Consider the following 18,555-nt stretch of genomic DNA (forward strand, 5'->3'; position numbering starts at 1 on the left):
TCAGTTGGTTCTGCCCAACCCCAACCGATACATCTACAATACATCTCCTACTCCTGAGGCTCAGGGAACATCCTAGAAGAGAAGCACAAAGATTTCAAGAGCCAGTGAACCAGGACAATTGTTACAAGATAGTATCTTTGACATATGACAGGAAACATCGCCCATAAACCTCAATAAACTTGTCCCAAAAAAGTCCTGCAAAATGACAACATAGGTTGGCATACTAACACATACAAAGGAAATCTTATAAGACTCTACCCCTAGATGATGAGCTCTCAGCAATTAGTGACTGCTGGTAGAGGAAGAACCAGTCCTCTCTAGGTGTGGGTACCTTTTAGGTTATATAATCTGGAGTGGTCAGCCCTAACCATATATGTATGAGCAACACTAAATGGACTAAGCAGAATATGTATATGTGTTTTAGTACATATACGTGTGTACATGTATATATGTGTGTAAAAATAATAACTTAAGAAGGAAAAGTTAAGGCCTAGGCAGCTCTGCGGGTTGTCTGTGTGCCAACCCTGTCCTGGGACATTTGCCCTGTAGAGTGATCGGCACTAAGAGAGGGTCCCCGCAGCCTCCACCATCTTCGCTCCTGGACAGACCAGGCAGGCAGCACCAGGTACACAGGGACAATCCGAGTAAAACATTGCTTGGGGCAAGGCAGACAAGGGCTCCAACGGCACCCAAGAGTAGAGCAATTTGTGCCAGGGAAAACCCAGTTATCCAGTGGTGTGGAAATAGCCTTATAAGCTCACAGGAGGTTTAAGCACCAGCCAGTGGCAACAAGACCAACTAATGCCAGAGATAACCAGATGGCAAAAGGCAAGCATAGGAATGTTACTAACACAAATCAAGGCAATATGGCAGCATCTGAACCCAATTCTCCAACAACAGCAAGTCCTGGATACCCCAACACACCAGAAAGACAAGATTTGGATTTAAAAATCATCTCATGATGCTATTAGAGGATTACAAGAAGGACATAAACAAATCTCTTAAATAAATACAGGAGAACATGAATAAGGTAGAAGCCCTTACAAAGGAAACACAAAATCACTTAAAGAAATTCAGGAAAATATGGGTCAACAGATAGAAGCCAATAAAGAGGAAATGCAAAAATCATTTGAAGAAATGCAGCAGAAGTTGTGTCAACAGGCAGAAGCCATGAAAGAGGAAACACAAAAATCTCTTAAAGAATTACAAAAGAACACAAACAATCAAGTGAAGGAACTGAGCAAAACCATCCAGCATCTAAAAACAGAAGTAGAAACAACTAAGAAATCACAAGGGGAGAAAACTTTGGAGACAGAAAACCTTGGGAAGAAATCAAGGCTCATAGATGCAAATATCAACAACAGAATACAAGAGATAGAAGAAAGAATCTCAGATGCCGAAGATACCATAGAAAGCATTGATTCAACAGTCAAAGAAAATGCAAAATGTCACATTTTCTGTATCCATTCCTCCATTGAGGGACTTCTGAGTTCTTTCCAACTTCTGGCTATTATAAATAAGGCTGCTATGAACTTAGTAGAGGTAACCCAATAAGGAAGAACACACATGGAATGCAGTCACTGATAAGTGGATATTAGCCCAGAAGTTCTGAATACCCAAGACACAATTAACATATCAAATGATTCCCAAGAAGAAGGAAGGAGAGCTCCCTGGTTCTAGAAAGGCTTGATGCAGCAATGTAGGGGATTACCAGGACAGAGAAGTGGGAGGGGGTTGGTTGGGGAAAAGGCAGAGGGAAGAGGGCTTATGGGACTTATCTGGAGGGGGGAACGGGGAAAGAGGAAATCATTTGGAATGTAAACAAAGAACACAGAAAATAAATAAATTAATTTAAAAAAAGAAAATGCAAAATGCAAAAAACTTGTAACCCAAAACATCCAGGAAATCCAGGACATCCAGGAGAAGACCAAAACTTAGGAATATAGGTATAGATGAGAGTGAAGATTTACAACTTAAAGGGACAGCAAATATCTTCAACAAAATTATGGAAGAAAACGTCCCTAACCTAAAGAGAGATGCCCATGAATATACAAGAAGCCTACAGAACTCTAAACAGACTGGATCAGAATAGAAATACCTCCTGTCACATAATAATCAAAACCCCAAATGTACTAAACAAAGAAAGAATATTAAAGACAGTAAGAGAAAAAGGCCAAGTAACATATAAAGGAAGGCCTATCAGAATTACACAAGACTTCTTACCAGAGACCATGAAAGCTAGAAGATCCTGTGCAGACCTCATACAGACTCAAAGAGAACATAAATGCCAGTCAAGACTACTATATCCCGCAAAACTTTCAATTACCATAGATGGAGAAACCAAGATGTTCCATGATAAAACCAAATTTACACAATATCTTTCCACAAACTGAACCCTACAAAGGATAATAGGTGGAAAATGCCAGTACAAGGAGGAAAACTACACCCTGGAAAAACCAAGATAGTAACCTTCTTTCATCAAACCCAAAAGAAGATAACCACTCAAACCTAGAAAACTGGAATACCCAAAACATAACCCACACATCAAATGAGGTACAAGAAGAAAGGAGGAGTGACCCCTGGTTCTGGAAAGACTCAGTGAAACAGTATTCGGCAAAACCAGAACGGGGAAGTGGGAAGGGGTGGGTGGGAGGACAGGGGAAGAGAAGGGGGCTTACGGGACTTTCAGGGAGTGGGGGGGCTAGAAAAGGGAAATCATTTGAAATGTAAATAAATTATATGGAATAAAAAAAAAAAAGAAACTGAGGAAATTCAAAAAATCACCAGATACAACTACAAAAGCCTATACTCAACACAACTGGAAAATGTGGAGGAAATAGACAATTTCCTAGGCAGATACCAAATACCAAAATTAAATCAGGATCAAATAGATCATCTAAACAGTCCCATAACACCTAAAGAAATAGAAGTGGTCACTGAAAGTCTTCCAACCAAAAAAAGCACAGGACCAGGTGGATTTAGTGTAGAATTCTATCAGACCTTCAAAGAACACATAACACCAATACTCTTCAAACTATTCCACAAAATAGAAACAGAAGGAATTCTACCCAACTCGCTGGATGAAGCCACAATTACACTGATACCAAAATCACCAAAGATTCAACAAAGACAGAGAACTTCAGGCCAGTTTCACTTATGAATATGGATGCAAAAATGCTCAATAATATTCTTGCCAACTGAATCCAAGAACACATCAAAATGATCATTCAACATGATCAAGTAGGCTTCATCCAAGGGATGCAGTGATGGTTCAATATACAGAAATCCATCAATGCAATCCACTAAATAAGCAAACTACAAGGAAAAACCACATGGTCATTTCATTAGATGCTGAAAAAGCATTTGACAAAATTCAACATCCTTTCATGCTTAAAGTCTTGGAAAGAACAGGAATTCGAGGCCCTTACCTAAACATAGTAAAAGCAATATACAGCAAAACTGTAGCCAACATTAAAATAAATAGAGAGAATCTTGAAGCAATACCACTAAAATCAGGAACTAGACAAGGATTAGAGAAGGCTCTCTCCATATCTTTTCAATATAGTACTTGAAGTTCTAGCTAGAACAATTAGACAACCTAAGGAGGTCAAAGGGATACAAATTGGAAAGGAAGAAGTCAAACTTTCACTATTTGCAGATGATATGATAGTATACTTAAGTGACCCAAAAAACTCCACCAGAGAACTCCTATAGCTGATTAACTTCAGCAAAGTGGCTGGTTATAAAATCAACTCAAGCAGATTGGTAGCCTTCTTATACTCAAAGGATAAGTAGGCTGAAAAAGAAATTAGGGAAATGACACCCTTCACAATGGCCACAAACAATATAAAGTATCTTGGTGTGACTCTAAACAAGTGAAAGATCTGTTCTTAACAATAACTTCAGGTCTCTGAAGAAGGAAATTTAAGAAGACCTCAGAAAATGGAAAAATCTTCCATGCTTGTGGATTGGCAGGATTAATATAGAAAAAAATGGCCATCTTGCCAAAAGCAATGTACAGATTCAATGCAATCCCAATCAAAATCCCAAGTCAGTTCTTCATAGAGTTAGAAAGAACAATCTCAAATTCATCTGGAATAACAAAAAACCCAGGATAGCTAAAACTATTCTCAACAGCAAAAGATATTCTGGGGGAATCAGTATCCCAGACTTCAAGCAGTATTACAGAGCAATAGTGTTAAAAACTGCATGGTATTGGTACAGTGACAGACAGGTAGATCAATGGAATAGAATTGAAGACCCAGAAATGAACCTACATACCTATGGTCACTTGATCTTTGACAAAGGAGTAGAAAACATCCAATGGAAAAAAAGATAGTCTTTTCAACAAATGGTGCTGGTTCAACTGGAGGTCAGCATGCAGAAGAATGTGAATTGATCCATTCTTATCTCCTTGTACTAAGCTCAACTCTAAGTGGATCAAGGACCTCCACATAAAACCAGACACACTGAAACTAATAGAAAAGAAAGTGGGGAAGACCCTTGAGGACATGGGCACAGGGGAAAAGTTCCTGAACAGAACACCAATAGCTTATACTCTAAGATCAAGAATTGACAAATGAGACCTCATAAAATTACAAAGTTTCTGTAAGGCAACACACTGTCAAAAGGACAAAACCACAACCAACAAATTGGGAAAAGATTTTCACCAACCCTACATCTGACAGAGGGATAATATCCAATATATCCAAAGAACTCAAGAAGTTAGACTCCAGAGAGCCAAATAACCCTATTAAAAAATGGGGTACAAAGGTGAATCATGGTATGCACTCACTATTAAGTGGATATTAACCTAGAAAACTGGAATACCCAAAACATAATCCACACATCAAATGAGGTACAAGAAGAAAGGAGGAGTGGCCCCTGGTTCTGGAAAGACTCAGTGAAACAGTACTCAGCAAAACCAGAACGGGGAAGTGGGAAGGGGTGGGTGGGAGGACAGGGGAAGAGAAGGGGGCTTACGGGACTTTCGGGGAGTGGGGGGGGGCTAGAAAAGGGGAAGTCAGTTGAAATGTAAATAAATTATATCGAATAAAAAATAAATAAATAAATAAATAAAAATAATAAAAAAAATGGGGTACAGATCTAAACGAATTTTCACCTGAAGAATTTCAAATGGCTGAGAAGCACCTTAAGAAATGTTCAACATCATTAGTCATTAGGGAAATGCAAATCAAAACAACCCTGAGATTTCACCTCATACCAGTTAAAAACTTAGGAGACAGCAGGTGTTGATGAGAATACAGAGAGAAAGGAACACTCCTCCGCTGCTGGTGGGATTGCAAGATGGTACAACCACTCTGGAAATCAGTCTGGCGGTTCTTCAGAAAACTGGCCATGACACTTATGGTGGACCCTGCTATAACTCTCCTGGGCATATAACCAGAGGATTCTCCAGCATGCAATAAGGACACATGCTCCACTATGTTCATAGCAGCCTTATTTATAATAGCCAGAAGCTGGAAAGGACCCAGATGTCCCTCACAGAGGAATGGATACAGAAAATGTGGTATATTTACACAATGGAATACTACTCAGCAATTAAAAACAATGAATTCATGAAATTTTCAGGCAAATGGTTGGAACTGGAAAATTTAAGTGAGGTAACCCATTCACAAAAGAACACACATGGAATGCAGTCACTGATAAGTAGATATGAGCCCAGAAGCTCTGAATATCCAAGACACAATTCACATATCAAATCATTCCCAAAAAAGAAGGAAGGAGAGGGCCCTGGTCTTGGAAAGTCTTGATGCAGCATTGTAGGGGAGTACCATCACAGAGAAGTGGGAGGGATTTGATTGGGGAACAGGCAGAAGGAAGAGGGCTTATGGTACTTATGGGGGGGACTGGGAAAGGGGAAATATTTGAAATATAAACAAAGAATATAGAAAATTAAAAAAAGAAGGAAAGGTCAATAATTTGATAGGTAGTTGGGGTTTGTGGAAGCAGGGGTGGAAAATAGAAGGTGAAGAAATGAGTTAAAAATAGTACTAGTATTTAAAATTCTCAGAAACAAACAAAAAATCCCTAAAAATCTAAAAACAGATCACCTATAGAATTTGTGAAATTCTATGTCCAGTTCTGATTTATGAAATTCTGTCTTCTCTTGTATGTTCATATAGACCACCCACCTCACTCTCCTCTTATGAGGCATTAAGCCCATTATACAGGCTCCATGCATCTGACCCCATCATCACTAGCTACCATAGGCCCTTCCCCCTAGTATCATCATTATAGAGATTAAAATTGTTTGCCTTTGATCCTCCAGTTCTGGAATTATAAGCATATATCAGCACATAAAACATTTAATCTGGATCATGGGATAGGATTGTGGCCTTATAAGATTTCCTTAGAGCAGGAGAAACTGTCTTCCCCAGGATGGAGCTTTCTAATTGGTCATTATAGACCATGTGATAAGCCCTGAAACCATATACAGACGAGTGTAGAGTAATTTAAATCCAGCAACATGGCTACTCTGGCAAGGGATCACATTCAAAGATATGATCTGGATGGAATACAGACATGCATTTAGTATATACCTTTAATCCCTAACAATGAAAATAAAGTTACTTTGTTGAAGATAGGAACCATGTTTGAAAGTGATATCTAAATGAGGGGCAGACAAAGTGATGAATCAGAGAAAGATTTGAAAAAATACACCAGAGATAGGCTATGCCTAACTCACATGAGAACAGCAGAGGAGGAGGGGCTACTTAAGATCAGTGGGAGAGGATAAGAATGTGTGATGTGCTATGTTGTTATGGAGGGTGGTGAGGTAGTGGGGTGGTGGGATGGTAGGGTGAGTGGTATGTGTGAATGGCACTTTTTTGTAGAGACAGAGACAGTTTACTGGAACAGCTTTATAGAGACAAGACAAGCTAGATACAAGTGAAGACAGAATCAGCCAGAGAACTAACAGAAGCCAGAAGATTAGAACAAATTGACAAAGTTAGTATGAGGCCAGACAAAATAGTTCATCCAGTAGCTGAGAGAAGCCATATTGAACCAGCCATCTTGTAAGATTAGATTGTACTGAGGCTCAAAGCTTCTATGACTAGGCTTAGAGATAGAGAAGGAAATGCTCGGGGCTCAGCTCAAGCCATGTAGTCACACAACTTGGGTATGGCTCTCATCTCGTCACTTCATCTGAGGAAATAAAAGTGACATTTTGAGACTAGGCACACTAAGCAGAGAAGGGTATATGTATGTGTATGTGTATATACAGACATTTGTGTGTACATAGATGCATGTATATATGTTAAATTATACCAAGAAAAAAAGAATCGTACTCAAGGTTGATCTCTGGCCTCTTTATGCACACACACACACACACACACACACACACACACACACACGTGTGTGAATATGAATACAGGAACATACACACCCATAAAAATAAATAAAATCAAATGATGTTGAGGATTCAATGAGTGCAAAAGCCTAAAAACGTAGGATCCAGTTTAATTTCATAGTCTTGTGATGAGAAGTGCAGCCTAGACATGTTTCTGCTTCATGTCTTTCTTATCAGATTTTCTATCTTGAGATAACTGTAACAGTAACTGTTAATCAACCCTTGCTGATCTGTGGTAATCATGGAGCAGCCTAGACAATTACTGATAGTTTATTTATTGTCTGGATTTAGTAATCAGGCCTCTTCATTCTTTTTCCTCCTCCTCCTCCTCCTCCTCCTCCTCCTCCTCCTCCTCCTCCTCTTCCTCCTTCTCCTCCTCTTCCTCCTCATCCTTCTCCTCCTCCTCTTCTTCTTTTGTTTTTTTTTTTTTTTTGTATTTTCCCATGGGTTTTAAAGATAGATAATCTTAAGCTCAAAATCAAAATACTCTGTCCTTTTCTTTCACATAAAGAAAATTCCCTGAAAACCAAAAGATGGTGGAGGACAGAATTTGGCTGTGATGTCACTGCTGAGAGACACTTCTTATCCTGAGTACAGTAGCTAGTAAATTCTTCTAAATAATGCCCTTCACTCTGACTTTTCTTTTTCCATTATTACATAAGACATGCATAAAAAGTATTTAAGACATGCATAAAAAGTATTTATAGTCTTGAAAAAGATGAGCCATTGTAAAGGCACATCCAAAAAAAAAGTATGGGGCAAGATTCAGAAAATGTGATATGCTGATTGGCACACATACATGCGTGTGTGTGTGTGTGTGTGTGTGTGTGTGTGTGTGTGTGTGTGTGTGTGTGAAGGGGGTAGAATTGGAAACTGGGCATCTAGTAATCCTCAGTATCCAGCAGACCTTTATTCCAGGGATTCCCTGAATGCCAAAATTTGAATGTCCCAAGTAATTCAATATGTGCATATAGTCACTATTATCCTCCTTTATACTGTAAATCAACTGGTCATTTATAAGACATGAGAAGACATAGAGCACAAACATAATTGTTGCTCTGCAGTGTTTAGAGAAAAATGACAAGAGAAATCCCCATGTCCAGGGCAGATGGAATTCTTTCCCGGGTTCTCTGGTCTGTGGTTAACTGCCTCTTTAATACATAAAGCTATAGCTATGAAGAACTGCCTGAATTCTCAACTGATTTGCCTTGGATTTTCAAGGAAATGGTACCTGAATTCTACTTGAGTTTTCTTCTTTCCACACTGCTACCTTAGTGAGTTTTAGAGTTCTATTAACACAGTGGACCCTGGGCAGTTGTCCAGTTCCCCCATTTCCAGGGACATCTCTAGTTACAACTGCAGTCAGAGTCCCTTGAGGTTTTTACTCACTTGTTGCTATAGAAACTGACTTGCAGGATCTAAAACCTTAGGAAAAATGCCTGAAGGTTTGAGATTTTGCCTCAGCTCCAAAAATAAACCATCCCTGGCATAACCATGTATTTAAAAAAATTAATTGATTTGTGTATTATAGAATACAAGATAGTTACTAAAAAAAAAATGAAGTGTATCTACCCAAATTGCTGAAGAACTTACTTTGAGGGTCCATTCCTCCTTATATCTAAGTAATTTATTAAATTGAGAGATGCTAAGCCTTAGAAATCCTGTACACTTTCAATTCTGAGAATTTTCTCAGAAGGGATTTTAGTTTCTCAGACAGAAAAAGATGCGTTTACAAAGCTGTCTCCATTTCCAATTACATCTAAACATAAGCTGGTACCAAAGGGATGGATTAGTTTTCAACAGCTGCTCTTAACGGACGACCACAAACTGAGTGCCTTGAAACAGCAAAAATGTATTATCTTATAGTTCTTTCTGTAGGTCCAGATTTTAGCATGAGTCTTGCCAGATTAAGAATCCCAGGCCATAGGGGCTGGGCTTTATTCTTAAGCCTTGTAGAAGAGTCAGTTTTCCTGTCCTTTCCATCTGTCTTCTAGACTAGAGTGTACTCATACTCCCTGGCTCCTGGCCTTTTCCTCCATCTTTAAATCTAGCAATGTTACATATTTCTGACCTTCATTTTATCATTTTATCTTTTTCCCCCTAAACATATCCAGATCAAGGCTTTCCATTTTCAAGACTCATTTTCAAACATTTAAACCTCCATGACATCTACAAGTTCTTTTTGACATTAGATAATATAGTCACAGACTCTTCCAGATTAGGGGGAGTTATATGTATATACCTTTGATAGAATGTTGTATCTATAAAGGTCATTTCTCATAAAATATTTATAGCAAACGGGAGACTATGAACAAAACATCAAACCAAGGGATCTGGTTATAAATAAGATTTGGAGCAAATGTACTATGAAAACAGAGGGAAGGAATACTGAGGATGGAAAGGTCTAAACAACAATGGGAAGAATATAGAATGCAGAAGGTAGTTAAGTGAAACTAAGGGTATATGAAGAAGCCATATGGAAACTTATTACTTTATAAGCTAATTTTAAAATATTGGCAAAGTTCTTTAAAAAATAAAAGACTTTTAGTGATGGTACTATGCCTGATGGGTAGCACTGATCCCAGAAAACGAGATTTATTGAATGAAAAGCTTAGTACCAGATATGGAACTCTTCCCTAGGTGTGGATGACCAGGAAGGCCCCAGAAGTCCCTGTCCAAAATAAATTGAATGGGTTACAGTCATTGTCAGTCGTTTTCTACCAGAACTGGATGTTAGGCTCCTATTGCTGAAGATATCATTTATTTTGGCTGCAGATAAAAGAAATCCCGGCTAGAATTGAACTGGAAGGTTACTCCCTTGTGGCTAGCTTTTGATGTGAAGTTGCTATGTGGGCACCTGGGGAAGGAGAGTTAGCAATGCTGTTTCCCAATGTCAGCCCTTGTATCAACTTTCACAGCAAGTCCTGCTTACTGGTACAATAATGGCATGATGTTTATAAGGGAAACCAACTTATTTCTGATTCGATCTGAGGCCTGCTCCCTAGGAGGGAGTTAAGGCCTAGTGCCAAAGACCTTATCACAAAGGCCCATAGCTGGGAGGGCATACAAGTACAAGGAGTAAATACCACTATTGTTTGCTATTGTCAAACTGCCTCTAAATATTTTCATTTACACCAATAGACAAGTGCTGTTCTAAGCATTATTTTTTAAAAAAAATATTTGTTTCTCTTTGTAGCAAACAGCCACTAATTCAAAGATTCATGTCTGGCCAAGATGCTGAGAACTACTCATTGTTGAATGCTTGTGATTAAACAGGACACCCATGTCTGTCCTCCACAGTTCAGAAAATATTAAGGAAAAAAAGGGTATAAATAATGGAAGAGCTACATGATAGAGACAGGCCATACAATGCTGATTTACAGGCATGGCGTGCTGTGGCACTCACAAACTCACACTAGCTGTGGATGCCCACATACAACGTTCAGAAAATGAAACCAGTAAACATCTATCCACTGACGGGGGAGGAGCTGATGGGACCCCACCCCAAGGACCTAATGACTATCTAAAGTTGTTGGGAGAGAGGAAGCCATTGTCTTCAGTGATATAGCCTGTCCTCCATTAGACAACTTCATGCCCATGCCTGCATGAGGGGTCCTGATTAAAACTAATGGATCCCAAAGAGAAAACAAAACAAAAAGACATGAAAATGAGATGGAGACTAAGTGGGAGGAAGGCAATGGGGGCAGGAGAGATATATGACAGTAGAAAAATGAGTGTGATTATAGTACAATATTTATAAACATATAAAGTTGCCATATATTATAAACATGTATGAAATAGCAAGTATATGTATAAAACTGTCAACTACTATTTTGGTGGCTGCTCTTGGCTGCCCACTTGACTATATCTGGAATTGGCTGGGTACAGATTTTTTTCTTAATTAAATACCTTAAAGTGGGAAGACACACTTCTTTTAAGATCTTTTAAGGTGGGAAATACACCTTTAATCCAGATATTTAATGTGGGAAGATCCACCTTTAATCCAGAAAATACCTTCTTGTGGCAGCCTACATTAAGGACATGGAAGAAAGAAGTTTTACTCTTTTCCTGCTTGCTCTTGAGAGCAAGTCTATTTCTTCATTGCCATTAGAACTTTCTTTTTTGGGCTTCAGTAGAGATAGATAGATAGATAGATAGATAGATAGATAGATAGATAGATAGATAGATAATTATTCTAGACAGATATGTTATAAATTCATTCTATAAATTCTATTATTATAGAGAAACCTGACTAATATAATTATATGTATAGAAAATATATGAATCATATATTATAGATGTGCATGAAATTATATATTACATATATATTAAAGCTTACATACACACCACACACACACACACACACACACACACACACACATGAAAGTACCATATATTATATGTATGCAATAAATTGTCAAAGGACAATTTAATGATTTATAGAACTTGAACAAGCAAGGTGAATGGGCAATAAATAGAGATTGTTGGTTATGTCAGACACTTCTGCTACATCCCCTTCAAGTACTCTATCTGAGCTATACCACTGAGTTCCCAAAGTGAGGGTGGAAGGTACAAACACAGAAAGGACAGCCAACAACAGTTAAGAAATGAATAGTCACTTGAATAGACACAAGGATGTTTTCTTAGACAGAAATGGTAGAAGTGTCAGTTCACCAGGGAGACAAAGCAGCCACTCAATGAGTGTTATAGGTGTGGCCTCTCCAGAACTTACACATGAAAACCATAGTACCTATTGCAAAAGCCTTTGAAGATGAGGTCCTGAGAAGTCTACCCACTGCTTCTCTACAGCTATAACCAAAATAATCCACACCGACAACTTACAGAGAGGAAATGTTTGTTTTAGTTTGAAAATGCCCATGGACACTTGGATGTGTAATTCTGTGCTCACGTTGAGGCAGAACATCATGGGGTGAGCAACATATGGAGATTTTTCATATGATGGAGAGAACACACTTGCATACACATAGAAACAGAAAAGCAGGAAGGAGAGAGATAAACAGAGACAGACAGACAGACAGAAGACAGAAGACAGACAGTGGGATGGGTACTTTATGGGGAAATGTCTTGTTTTAAATACTAATGTTAGGAAAGGTTTGAATTCCATGACAGATACAACATTCTACCTAATGAAGTAAGTGAATAAAAAGAAAACAACATCCGAAATTTAAAGGTAAGACTAGATGTCCCAGCAGATGCACCAGCAACAAATCACAAACTCTTGACATCTTGACACTGTTAGTTTTTCACTTCTTATGCTTGTGCTTCCTGTGACTAAAACCTTAAGTCAGTACCAGACCAGAGACCTCGTTCCCAGACACAATGCAGCAGAGGACTTAACAGATCCCAATGAACTGGAAGCTATGACTATAATATGAGGATCTGGAGAAATCCACTAGATTTTCAACCAACAAAGAACGTTGCTATGGTGATGGGCACACCCACTGATGATGGCAATAAGAAGCCAGGGTTGCTGCTATAAAGAATCTATCTAGAAACTGGGAGGGTCCTTGGATTGTCCCTTGGGCATCCAAGTCTAGCAGCAGTGAGCAGGCCACTAGTGGGAACAGGAAGGATACTGACAAAGGCTCAGACCTCTCAGTGACACCTGGATTGTGCCCACCAGGAAGAAAATCCAAACTGGGCCATGGGCTATATGGAGGTAAGGAGAAACACATCTGTGTTCCAGAGGGCTGAGAAGATAAGAAGCAAATAGGTCCTCGAGAATAGCATTGGATTGGATATTTTCTGCCTATTTTGGTTAAGTCTTTGTGGATATTTTGGCTGGCTATTTCCAGAGAGAACCCTTGGGTAGATGGAACTTGAAATTACAACAAGGGCACACGTACTTCTGAATGACAGACAGGGAAATTGTTAATGGCTTTTGCTTACATCACTTCATACTCTCCCACTCCCATCTCCTCTCCCACCAAGGCCCTGAGAGATCAGAATTAGTCTTGCACAGCTCCCCGTTGTAGTCCTACACTGCATTCTCTCTTTTGTCCTGGGATGTCCCTGATGTCATGTCATTGGGCTCCCCAAGCAGACATCTCTGTCACTCAAGCACAGAACTGTGGAGAGAGAATGCCTATTTTGGGACTATGAAAGACCATTAACTAACAGCGTTTAAAGCTGAGAGCATAATTCCATTGGTGAAGTGTTTGGCACCTATGCCTAGAACCCAAGCTGTATCCCTGGTACTCATATAGAAAGTCAGGTACAGTGGCATGCACTTGCAATTCCAGAACCAGGAGATAAAGACAGGGAGATCCTGGGGGCTTGCTGGTTAGTCAGCCTAGCCTAATCAATGAGTCTAGTTAGTCAGTCTAGCCTAATCAATGAGTCTCGCCTCTGAGTGACCCTGCCACATAAACTAGATGGGCTCTTTCTGAGGAATAACACCTGAAGTTGACCTCTGACCTCCAGCATCTCTCACACACATACACAGATAGACAGTGGGGGTGTGGGGGGTGTGGGAGGTTGGTGTTTCATGTGTCTTTGCCCTTGCTTTGAGGAAAACCCAGTTGGGACACTGATCTTCATCCCAGTATACTGATTCCTCTGGCCACACAAAGCTGTGGTAATTCTTCATGCCTTTTAGAAAGGATTCAACACAACTTGGAGTTCATGGGTTTGGATAAGGCCATCCCACTTGGGAGAATAAAGGCTGGCAGTTTTCCCTAGGGAAGACTTCCTTCCAACTTGACCTCATTGCTAATGGCCCCTTCTTGCCCACAGTTCTTTCTCTTTGGGGGTTTCATTTCTTTGAAACAAACAAACAAGCTACGCATGTAGCTTATCTTTTCATGTTAACTCTCCTCAGGGCGAGCCTGATAAACATGAAGGATTAGCAAACTGCATTACCCGAAGAGTCCCTCTACCCTCCAGTTCCTTTCATTTATTTTCCTAGCTGTTTTACGGTCTCTGAACCATGTTTTCCTCTTTCTAAATGACAGACTGTTTTGTTTGGCACGGCCCCAGAGAACAGCAACAGTTAAAGTCGCCGCTATGTGAAAGATCTGTATTTGTTTAGAATTTACTCTGAAGGCCGTGAGAGCAAGGGACCTGGATTGTAGAAGCAGCCCCAGGAAATTCACAGGATTTTCTTTCCTGTCTTCTTGCCAGGGTGCTGACTTTTCTTTGGCCAATGGCAAGCTGCAGTACGGTCAAAATTTATACTAGCTGGTCTCTCGTAAGATATCAGCGCCCTTGCTCTTCCTCTGATCCTTACAGGATACACAGCAGGAACAGCAATGGGGAAATTATAATACTAGGTTTGGCTTTCACATGACAAATGATGACAAATGGGACCCCAATCTATTTTGGAAATATATATATACTTCCAAATATATATATATTTATATATATATATGTGTGTATGATCCAATATATATCAATAAGATACATATATATATATACAATATATATTATATATATATATGATCAACTCTGCATGTACACATTGATCATACCTTGAAGATCAATCCAATCTAGGTTAGAAAACAAAATAAACTTCAAAACCAAAATACCACAACTCTCCACAGCTGCCCCCAGAAAGGACAAAAGAATAAGACAACCAACAAATTGGGAAAAGATCTTCACCAATCCTACATCAGATAGAGGGCTAATATCCAATATATATAAAGAACTCAAGAAGTTAGACTCCAGAAAACCAAACAACCCTATTAAAAAATGGGGTACAGAGTTAAACAAAGAATTCTCACCCGAAGAACTTCGGATGGCGGAGAAGCATCTTAAAAAATGCTCAACTTCATTAGTCATTAGGGAAATGCAAATCAAAACAACCCTAAGATTTCATCTTACACCAGTCAGAATGGCTAAGATTAAAAATTCAGGAGACAGCAGGTGTTGGAGAGGGTGTGGAGAAAGAGGAACACTCCTCCACTGCTGGTGGGGTTGCAAATTGGTACAACCACTCTGGAAAGCAGTCTGGCAGTTCCTCTGAAAACTGGGCACCTCACTTCCAGAAGATCCTGCTATACCACTCCTGGGCATATACCCAGAAGACTCCCCACCATGTAATAAGGATACATGTTCTACTATGTTCATAGCAGCCCTATTTAAAATTGCCAGATGCTGGAAAGAACCCAGGTATCCCTCAACAGAAGAGTGGATGCAAAAAATGTGGTATATCTACACAATGGAGTACTATTCAGCCATTAGAAACAATGAATTCATGAAATTCTTAGGCAAATGGATGGAGCTAGAGAATATCATACTAAGTGAGGTAACCCAGACTCAAAAGGTGAATCATGGTATGCACTCACTAATAAGTGGTTATTAACCTAGAAAACTGGAATACCCAAAACATAATCCACACATCAAATGAGGTACAAGGAGAAAGGAGGAGTGACCCCTGGTTCTGGAAAGACTCAGTGAAACAGTATTCAGCAAAACCAGAACGGGGAAGTGGGAAGGGGTGGGTGGGAGGACAGGGGAAGAGAAGGGGGCTTACGGGACTTTCGGGGAGTGGGGGGGCTAGAAAAGGGAAATCATTTGAAATGTAAATAAATTATATCGAATAAAAAAAATAAGACAAAAGAATAAGAAGCTGAAGCGAGAGGCATAGGTGAGAACTGACAAAGGCATTTGAACAAAGGCATGGGTAGCTCACTTCAATGAATGGCAAATGGTGGCTTGTTTTCAAACTTACAAAAGGTTAGAAATCCCTATTCCTTACTTCAGAAGGATCACAGGAGTATCAGTGACCTCAGCTTGGGGTGCAAAGGTTAGAGGTAGAATTTGATGTACTTTCAGCTTCATTATCAAAATTAAAATGTTTTGTTAGCATGGCAAGTAACATTTAGAAGCATTCGTAAACACAGAGTGTGCCTGGTATTGACTTTATCCACTTGACTCAGTGATTAAGAAAAGCTGACAGGGATCAGAAGCTCAGGGTTCAAAAGCTGGCGCTTACCCTGGGAACCACTGGGAAATCTGCCCTCAGGACACTCTGGTCCTCTCCTTGTAGAAACTCCGCTTCTTGTTCTTTTTTTTCTCTCTTAGGGAACAGCTCTTTGTACTTACTTCCTGGATAGCAAATAACCAGGTTCTGCAGCACCGCTAGTCAATCCCTAAGGATCTGTTCCACAAATCACCTCAAGACTGTTTATTTTGCTTTATCTTCTCCAGGATACAGGGAATAACACAATTTGCTTTTGTTGAGACTGAATTATCCATTCATTTCATTTTTCTCTGCTGACTTCTAACTCAGAAGAAGGGTTGATAATTTAGCTTTTGCTCTGACAACCTTTGCTTTGGTTTTGAGATAAGGCCTGTCGCTTAGGCTGACCTCAATCTCCTTATATAGCTGAGGATGAATTTTTAACTCCTGATCATTCTGTCTCTATGTTCTATGGGTTAGAATTACAGGTATGCATCTCCATGCCAGGCTTACATACTTCAGGGAAATGGAACTCTGGGCTCTGTGCATGTGAGCCAAATACTCAACCAACTGAGGTATAACCCCAGCCCCATCCTAAAACTATTTAAAATAGAAAGGTTGTTTGAGAGTACTTCACTTTCAAGTTTAGGCTTTTTGAACAGATGCAGAGTTGGGATAGTATGGTCTGTTGCCAGGTCTGGTGCTATGATTACAGCCTTCCACTTCCATTACTATCAGAAAATCAGCATTTTCTGAGTCTTGAGTTCCATTCCTTCTGCCTACAATTTGCTTTCTCAGATTCCACAGAGTGATTACTTTTCTATATTCCCTCTAACTACATTTTACGACTCCTAAAGACTCTCCCATTTTAACTGAAAATTAATTTAAAACTCCCTATTTTCAGTCGGTTTTCACATTTCTGGTATTAGCAAAACAAAACAGAAAACCCATAAAGCTTACCATCCCCACCAAGGATAAATATAAGAACATCCCAGCAGTCACTGTTAAAATCCAGTCTTGGACACGTGGGTCAGCAGACACCGAGAGGCCGATGTACAGTCCTGCGAAGGCCGTCAGGGCACTTAGAAAATTCATCAGGATGGCGGTCCTGACAGAAAGTCCTGAGCTTAAGAGCACTGCAAAGTCTCCTGGAGTTTGGAGGAAAGGAGAAGAAAATATGCCACCATCACTTATGTAAAGATACTTTTGATAAGTTCATGTACTACTAGGTTTTTTTTTTTTTTTTTTTTTTTTTTTTTTTTTTTAGTTCTAGCAAATGGAACTGGTTGGGAGAGTAAAGATGAATGATTGACTAGCTAAGCACTTCTACCTTACATCTCAGGGACTCACTGCCTAGATGAAGTTAAGGGTTGAGTGGTTCTACTCCTTTTCCTAAATACAACCCATCCAGGGAGGTCTTCAACATGTTCTCCAGCCCCTGATACTCTGCGGCATTTTAAAATCAGATAAATGCAAAACAAAGAAACCCTCTACCCTGGAGTTTCTGGGTTGGTTTCTGCTGTTGCTTTGCCCTAGATCCTTGCCACCAGAATCATGATACTCTATAGGTTTTTATGACTTACTTATTTTGGATCTGTTTGTAGGGAAAGAGGAAAACGACGAAATAAGAGTTGTTTTTTAGAAACAAAATCTCTCTCTTTAGAAAATGATCATCTACCTTCATGAACAGAGAACACCGTACCTTTGTGTCAACAGATTAACACTCTACCTCCAGATCTATAGTGTTTATTTCTCAGTCTCCATCACCCTGAAGAAGTTGAAATTAAAGAAACATCTGCGGCTCCATTCCCTAAGTCCATTGCATAACTGGTCCCAGAAATAGCTCTTGATACTATCGCACTGGCCTGCTACATACCGCCATACTGCCAGGTGATTTGAGGTTGAAAGTCAAATACCATGCCACTAGTATAGCAGATAAACACACAGCCATAGGGCGTGATATACAGACCAGTTACATTTTAATGGATGCAGAAAAGACCTTGGCTAAAGGGGGTCAATAATAACTTGGTAAGTGGACTTTGGGGAATGGGCATTGAACACAAGAGGGCAGGAGTTGCCCATGGGACAACATGAACTTGAAATTGAAAGCAGAATGAGCCTATCCTTGTTTTCTTTTTTCTTGTTGTGATTATTATACATTCTGAGCAAACTCTTAGAGGAGAAAAGGATTTATTTTGGATTATACTTCCAAGTCACAGTCCATCATGGAAGGATGTCCGGGCAGCAACTCAAGCAA

General features: G+C 39.6%; 1 protein-coding gene across 4 annotated transcripts in view; it reads right to left on the reverse strand.

The window, feature by feature from the left end:
* Positions 1 to 18,555, reverse strand: part of Slc39a12 (solute carrier family 39 member 12) — a 127,446-nt gene that overhangs the window by 26,560 nt on the left and 82,331 nt on the right. The window contains exons 11-12 of one of the 4 annotated variants that reach the window (XM_052156934.1): positions 17,259 to 17,446; positions 16,091 to 16,171 (exon numbers count right to left, since the gene is read on the reverse strand). The exons of 1 other annotated variant lie outside the window; for it this stretch is intronic. In XM_052156934.1, the coding sequence (XP_052012894.1) occupies positions 16,091 to 16,171; positions 17,259 to 17,446 (269 nt within the window). Of the gene's footprint in view, positions 1 to 16,090; positions 16,172 to 17,258; positions 17,447 to 18,555 lie in introns of those variants that run through there. 2 more of the 4 variants (XM_052156933.1, XM_052156932.1) reach the window with 2 other exon arrangements.

Source organism: Apodemus sylvaticus, chromosome 14 (genome assembly GCF_947179515.1).
Source record: "Apodemus sylvaticus chromosome 14, mApoSyl1.1, whole genome shotgun sequence".
In the NCBI taxonomy this organism is placed as follows: domain Eukaryota; kingdom Metazoa; phylum Chordata; class Mammalia; order Rodentia; family Muridae; genus Apodemus; species Apodemus sylvaticus.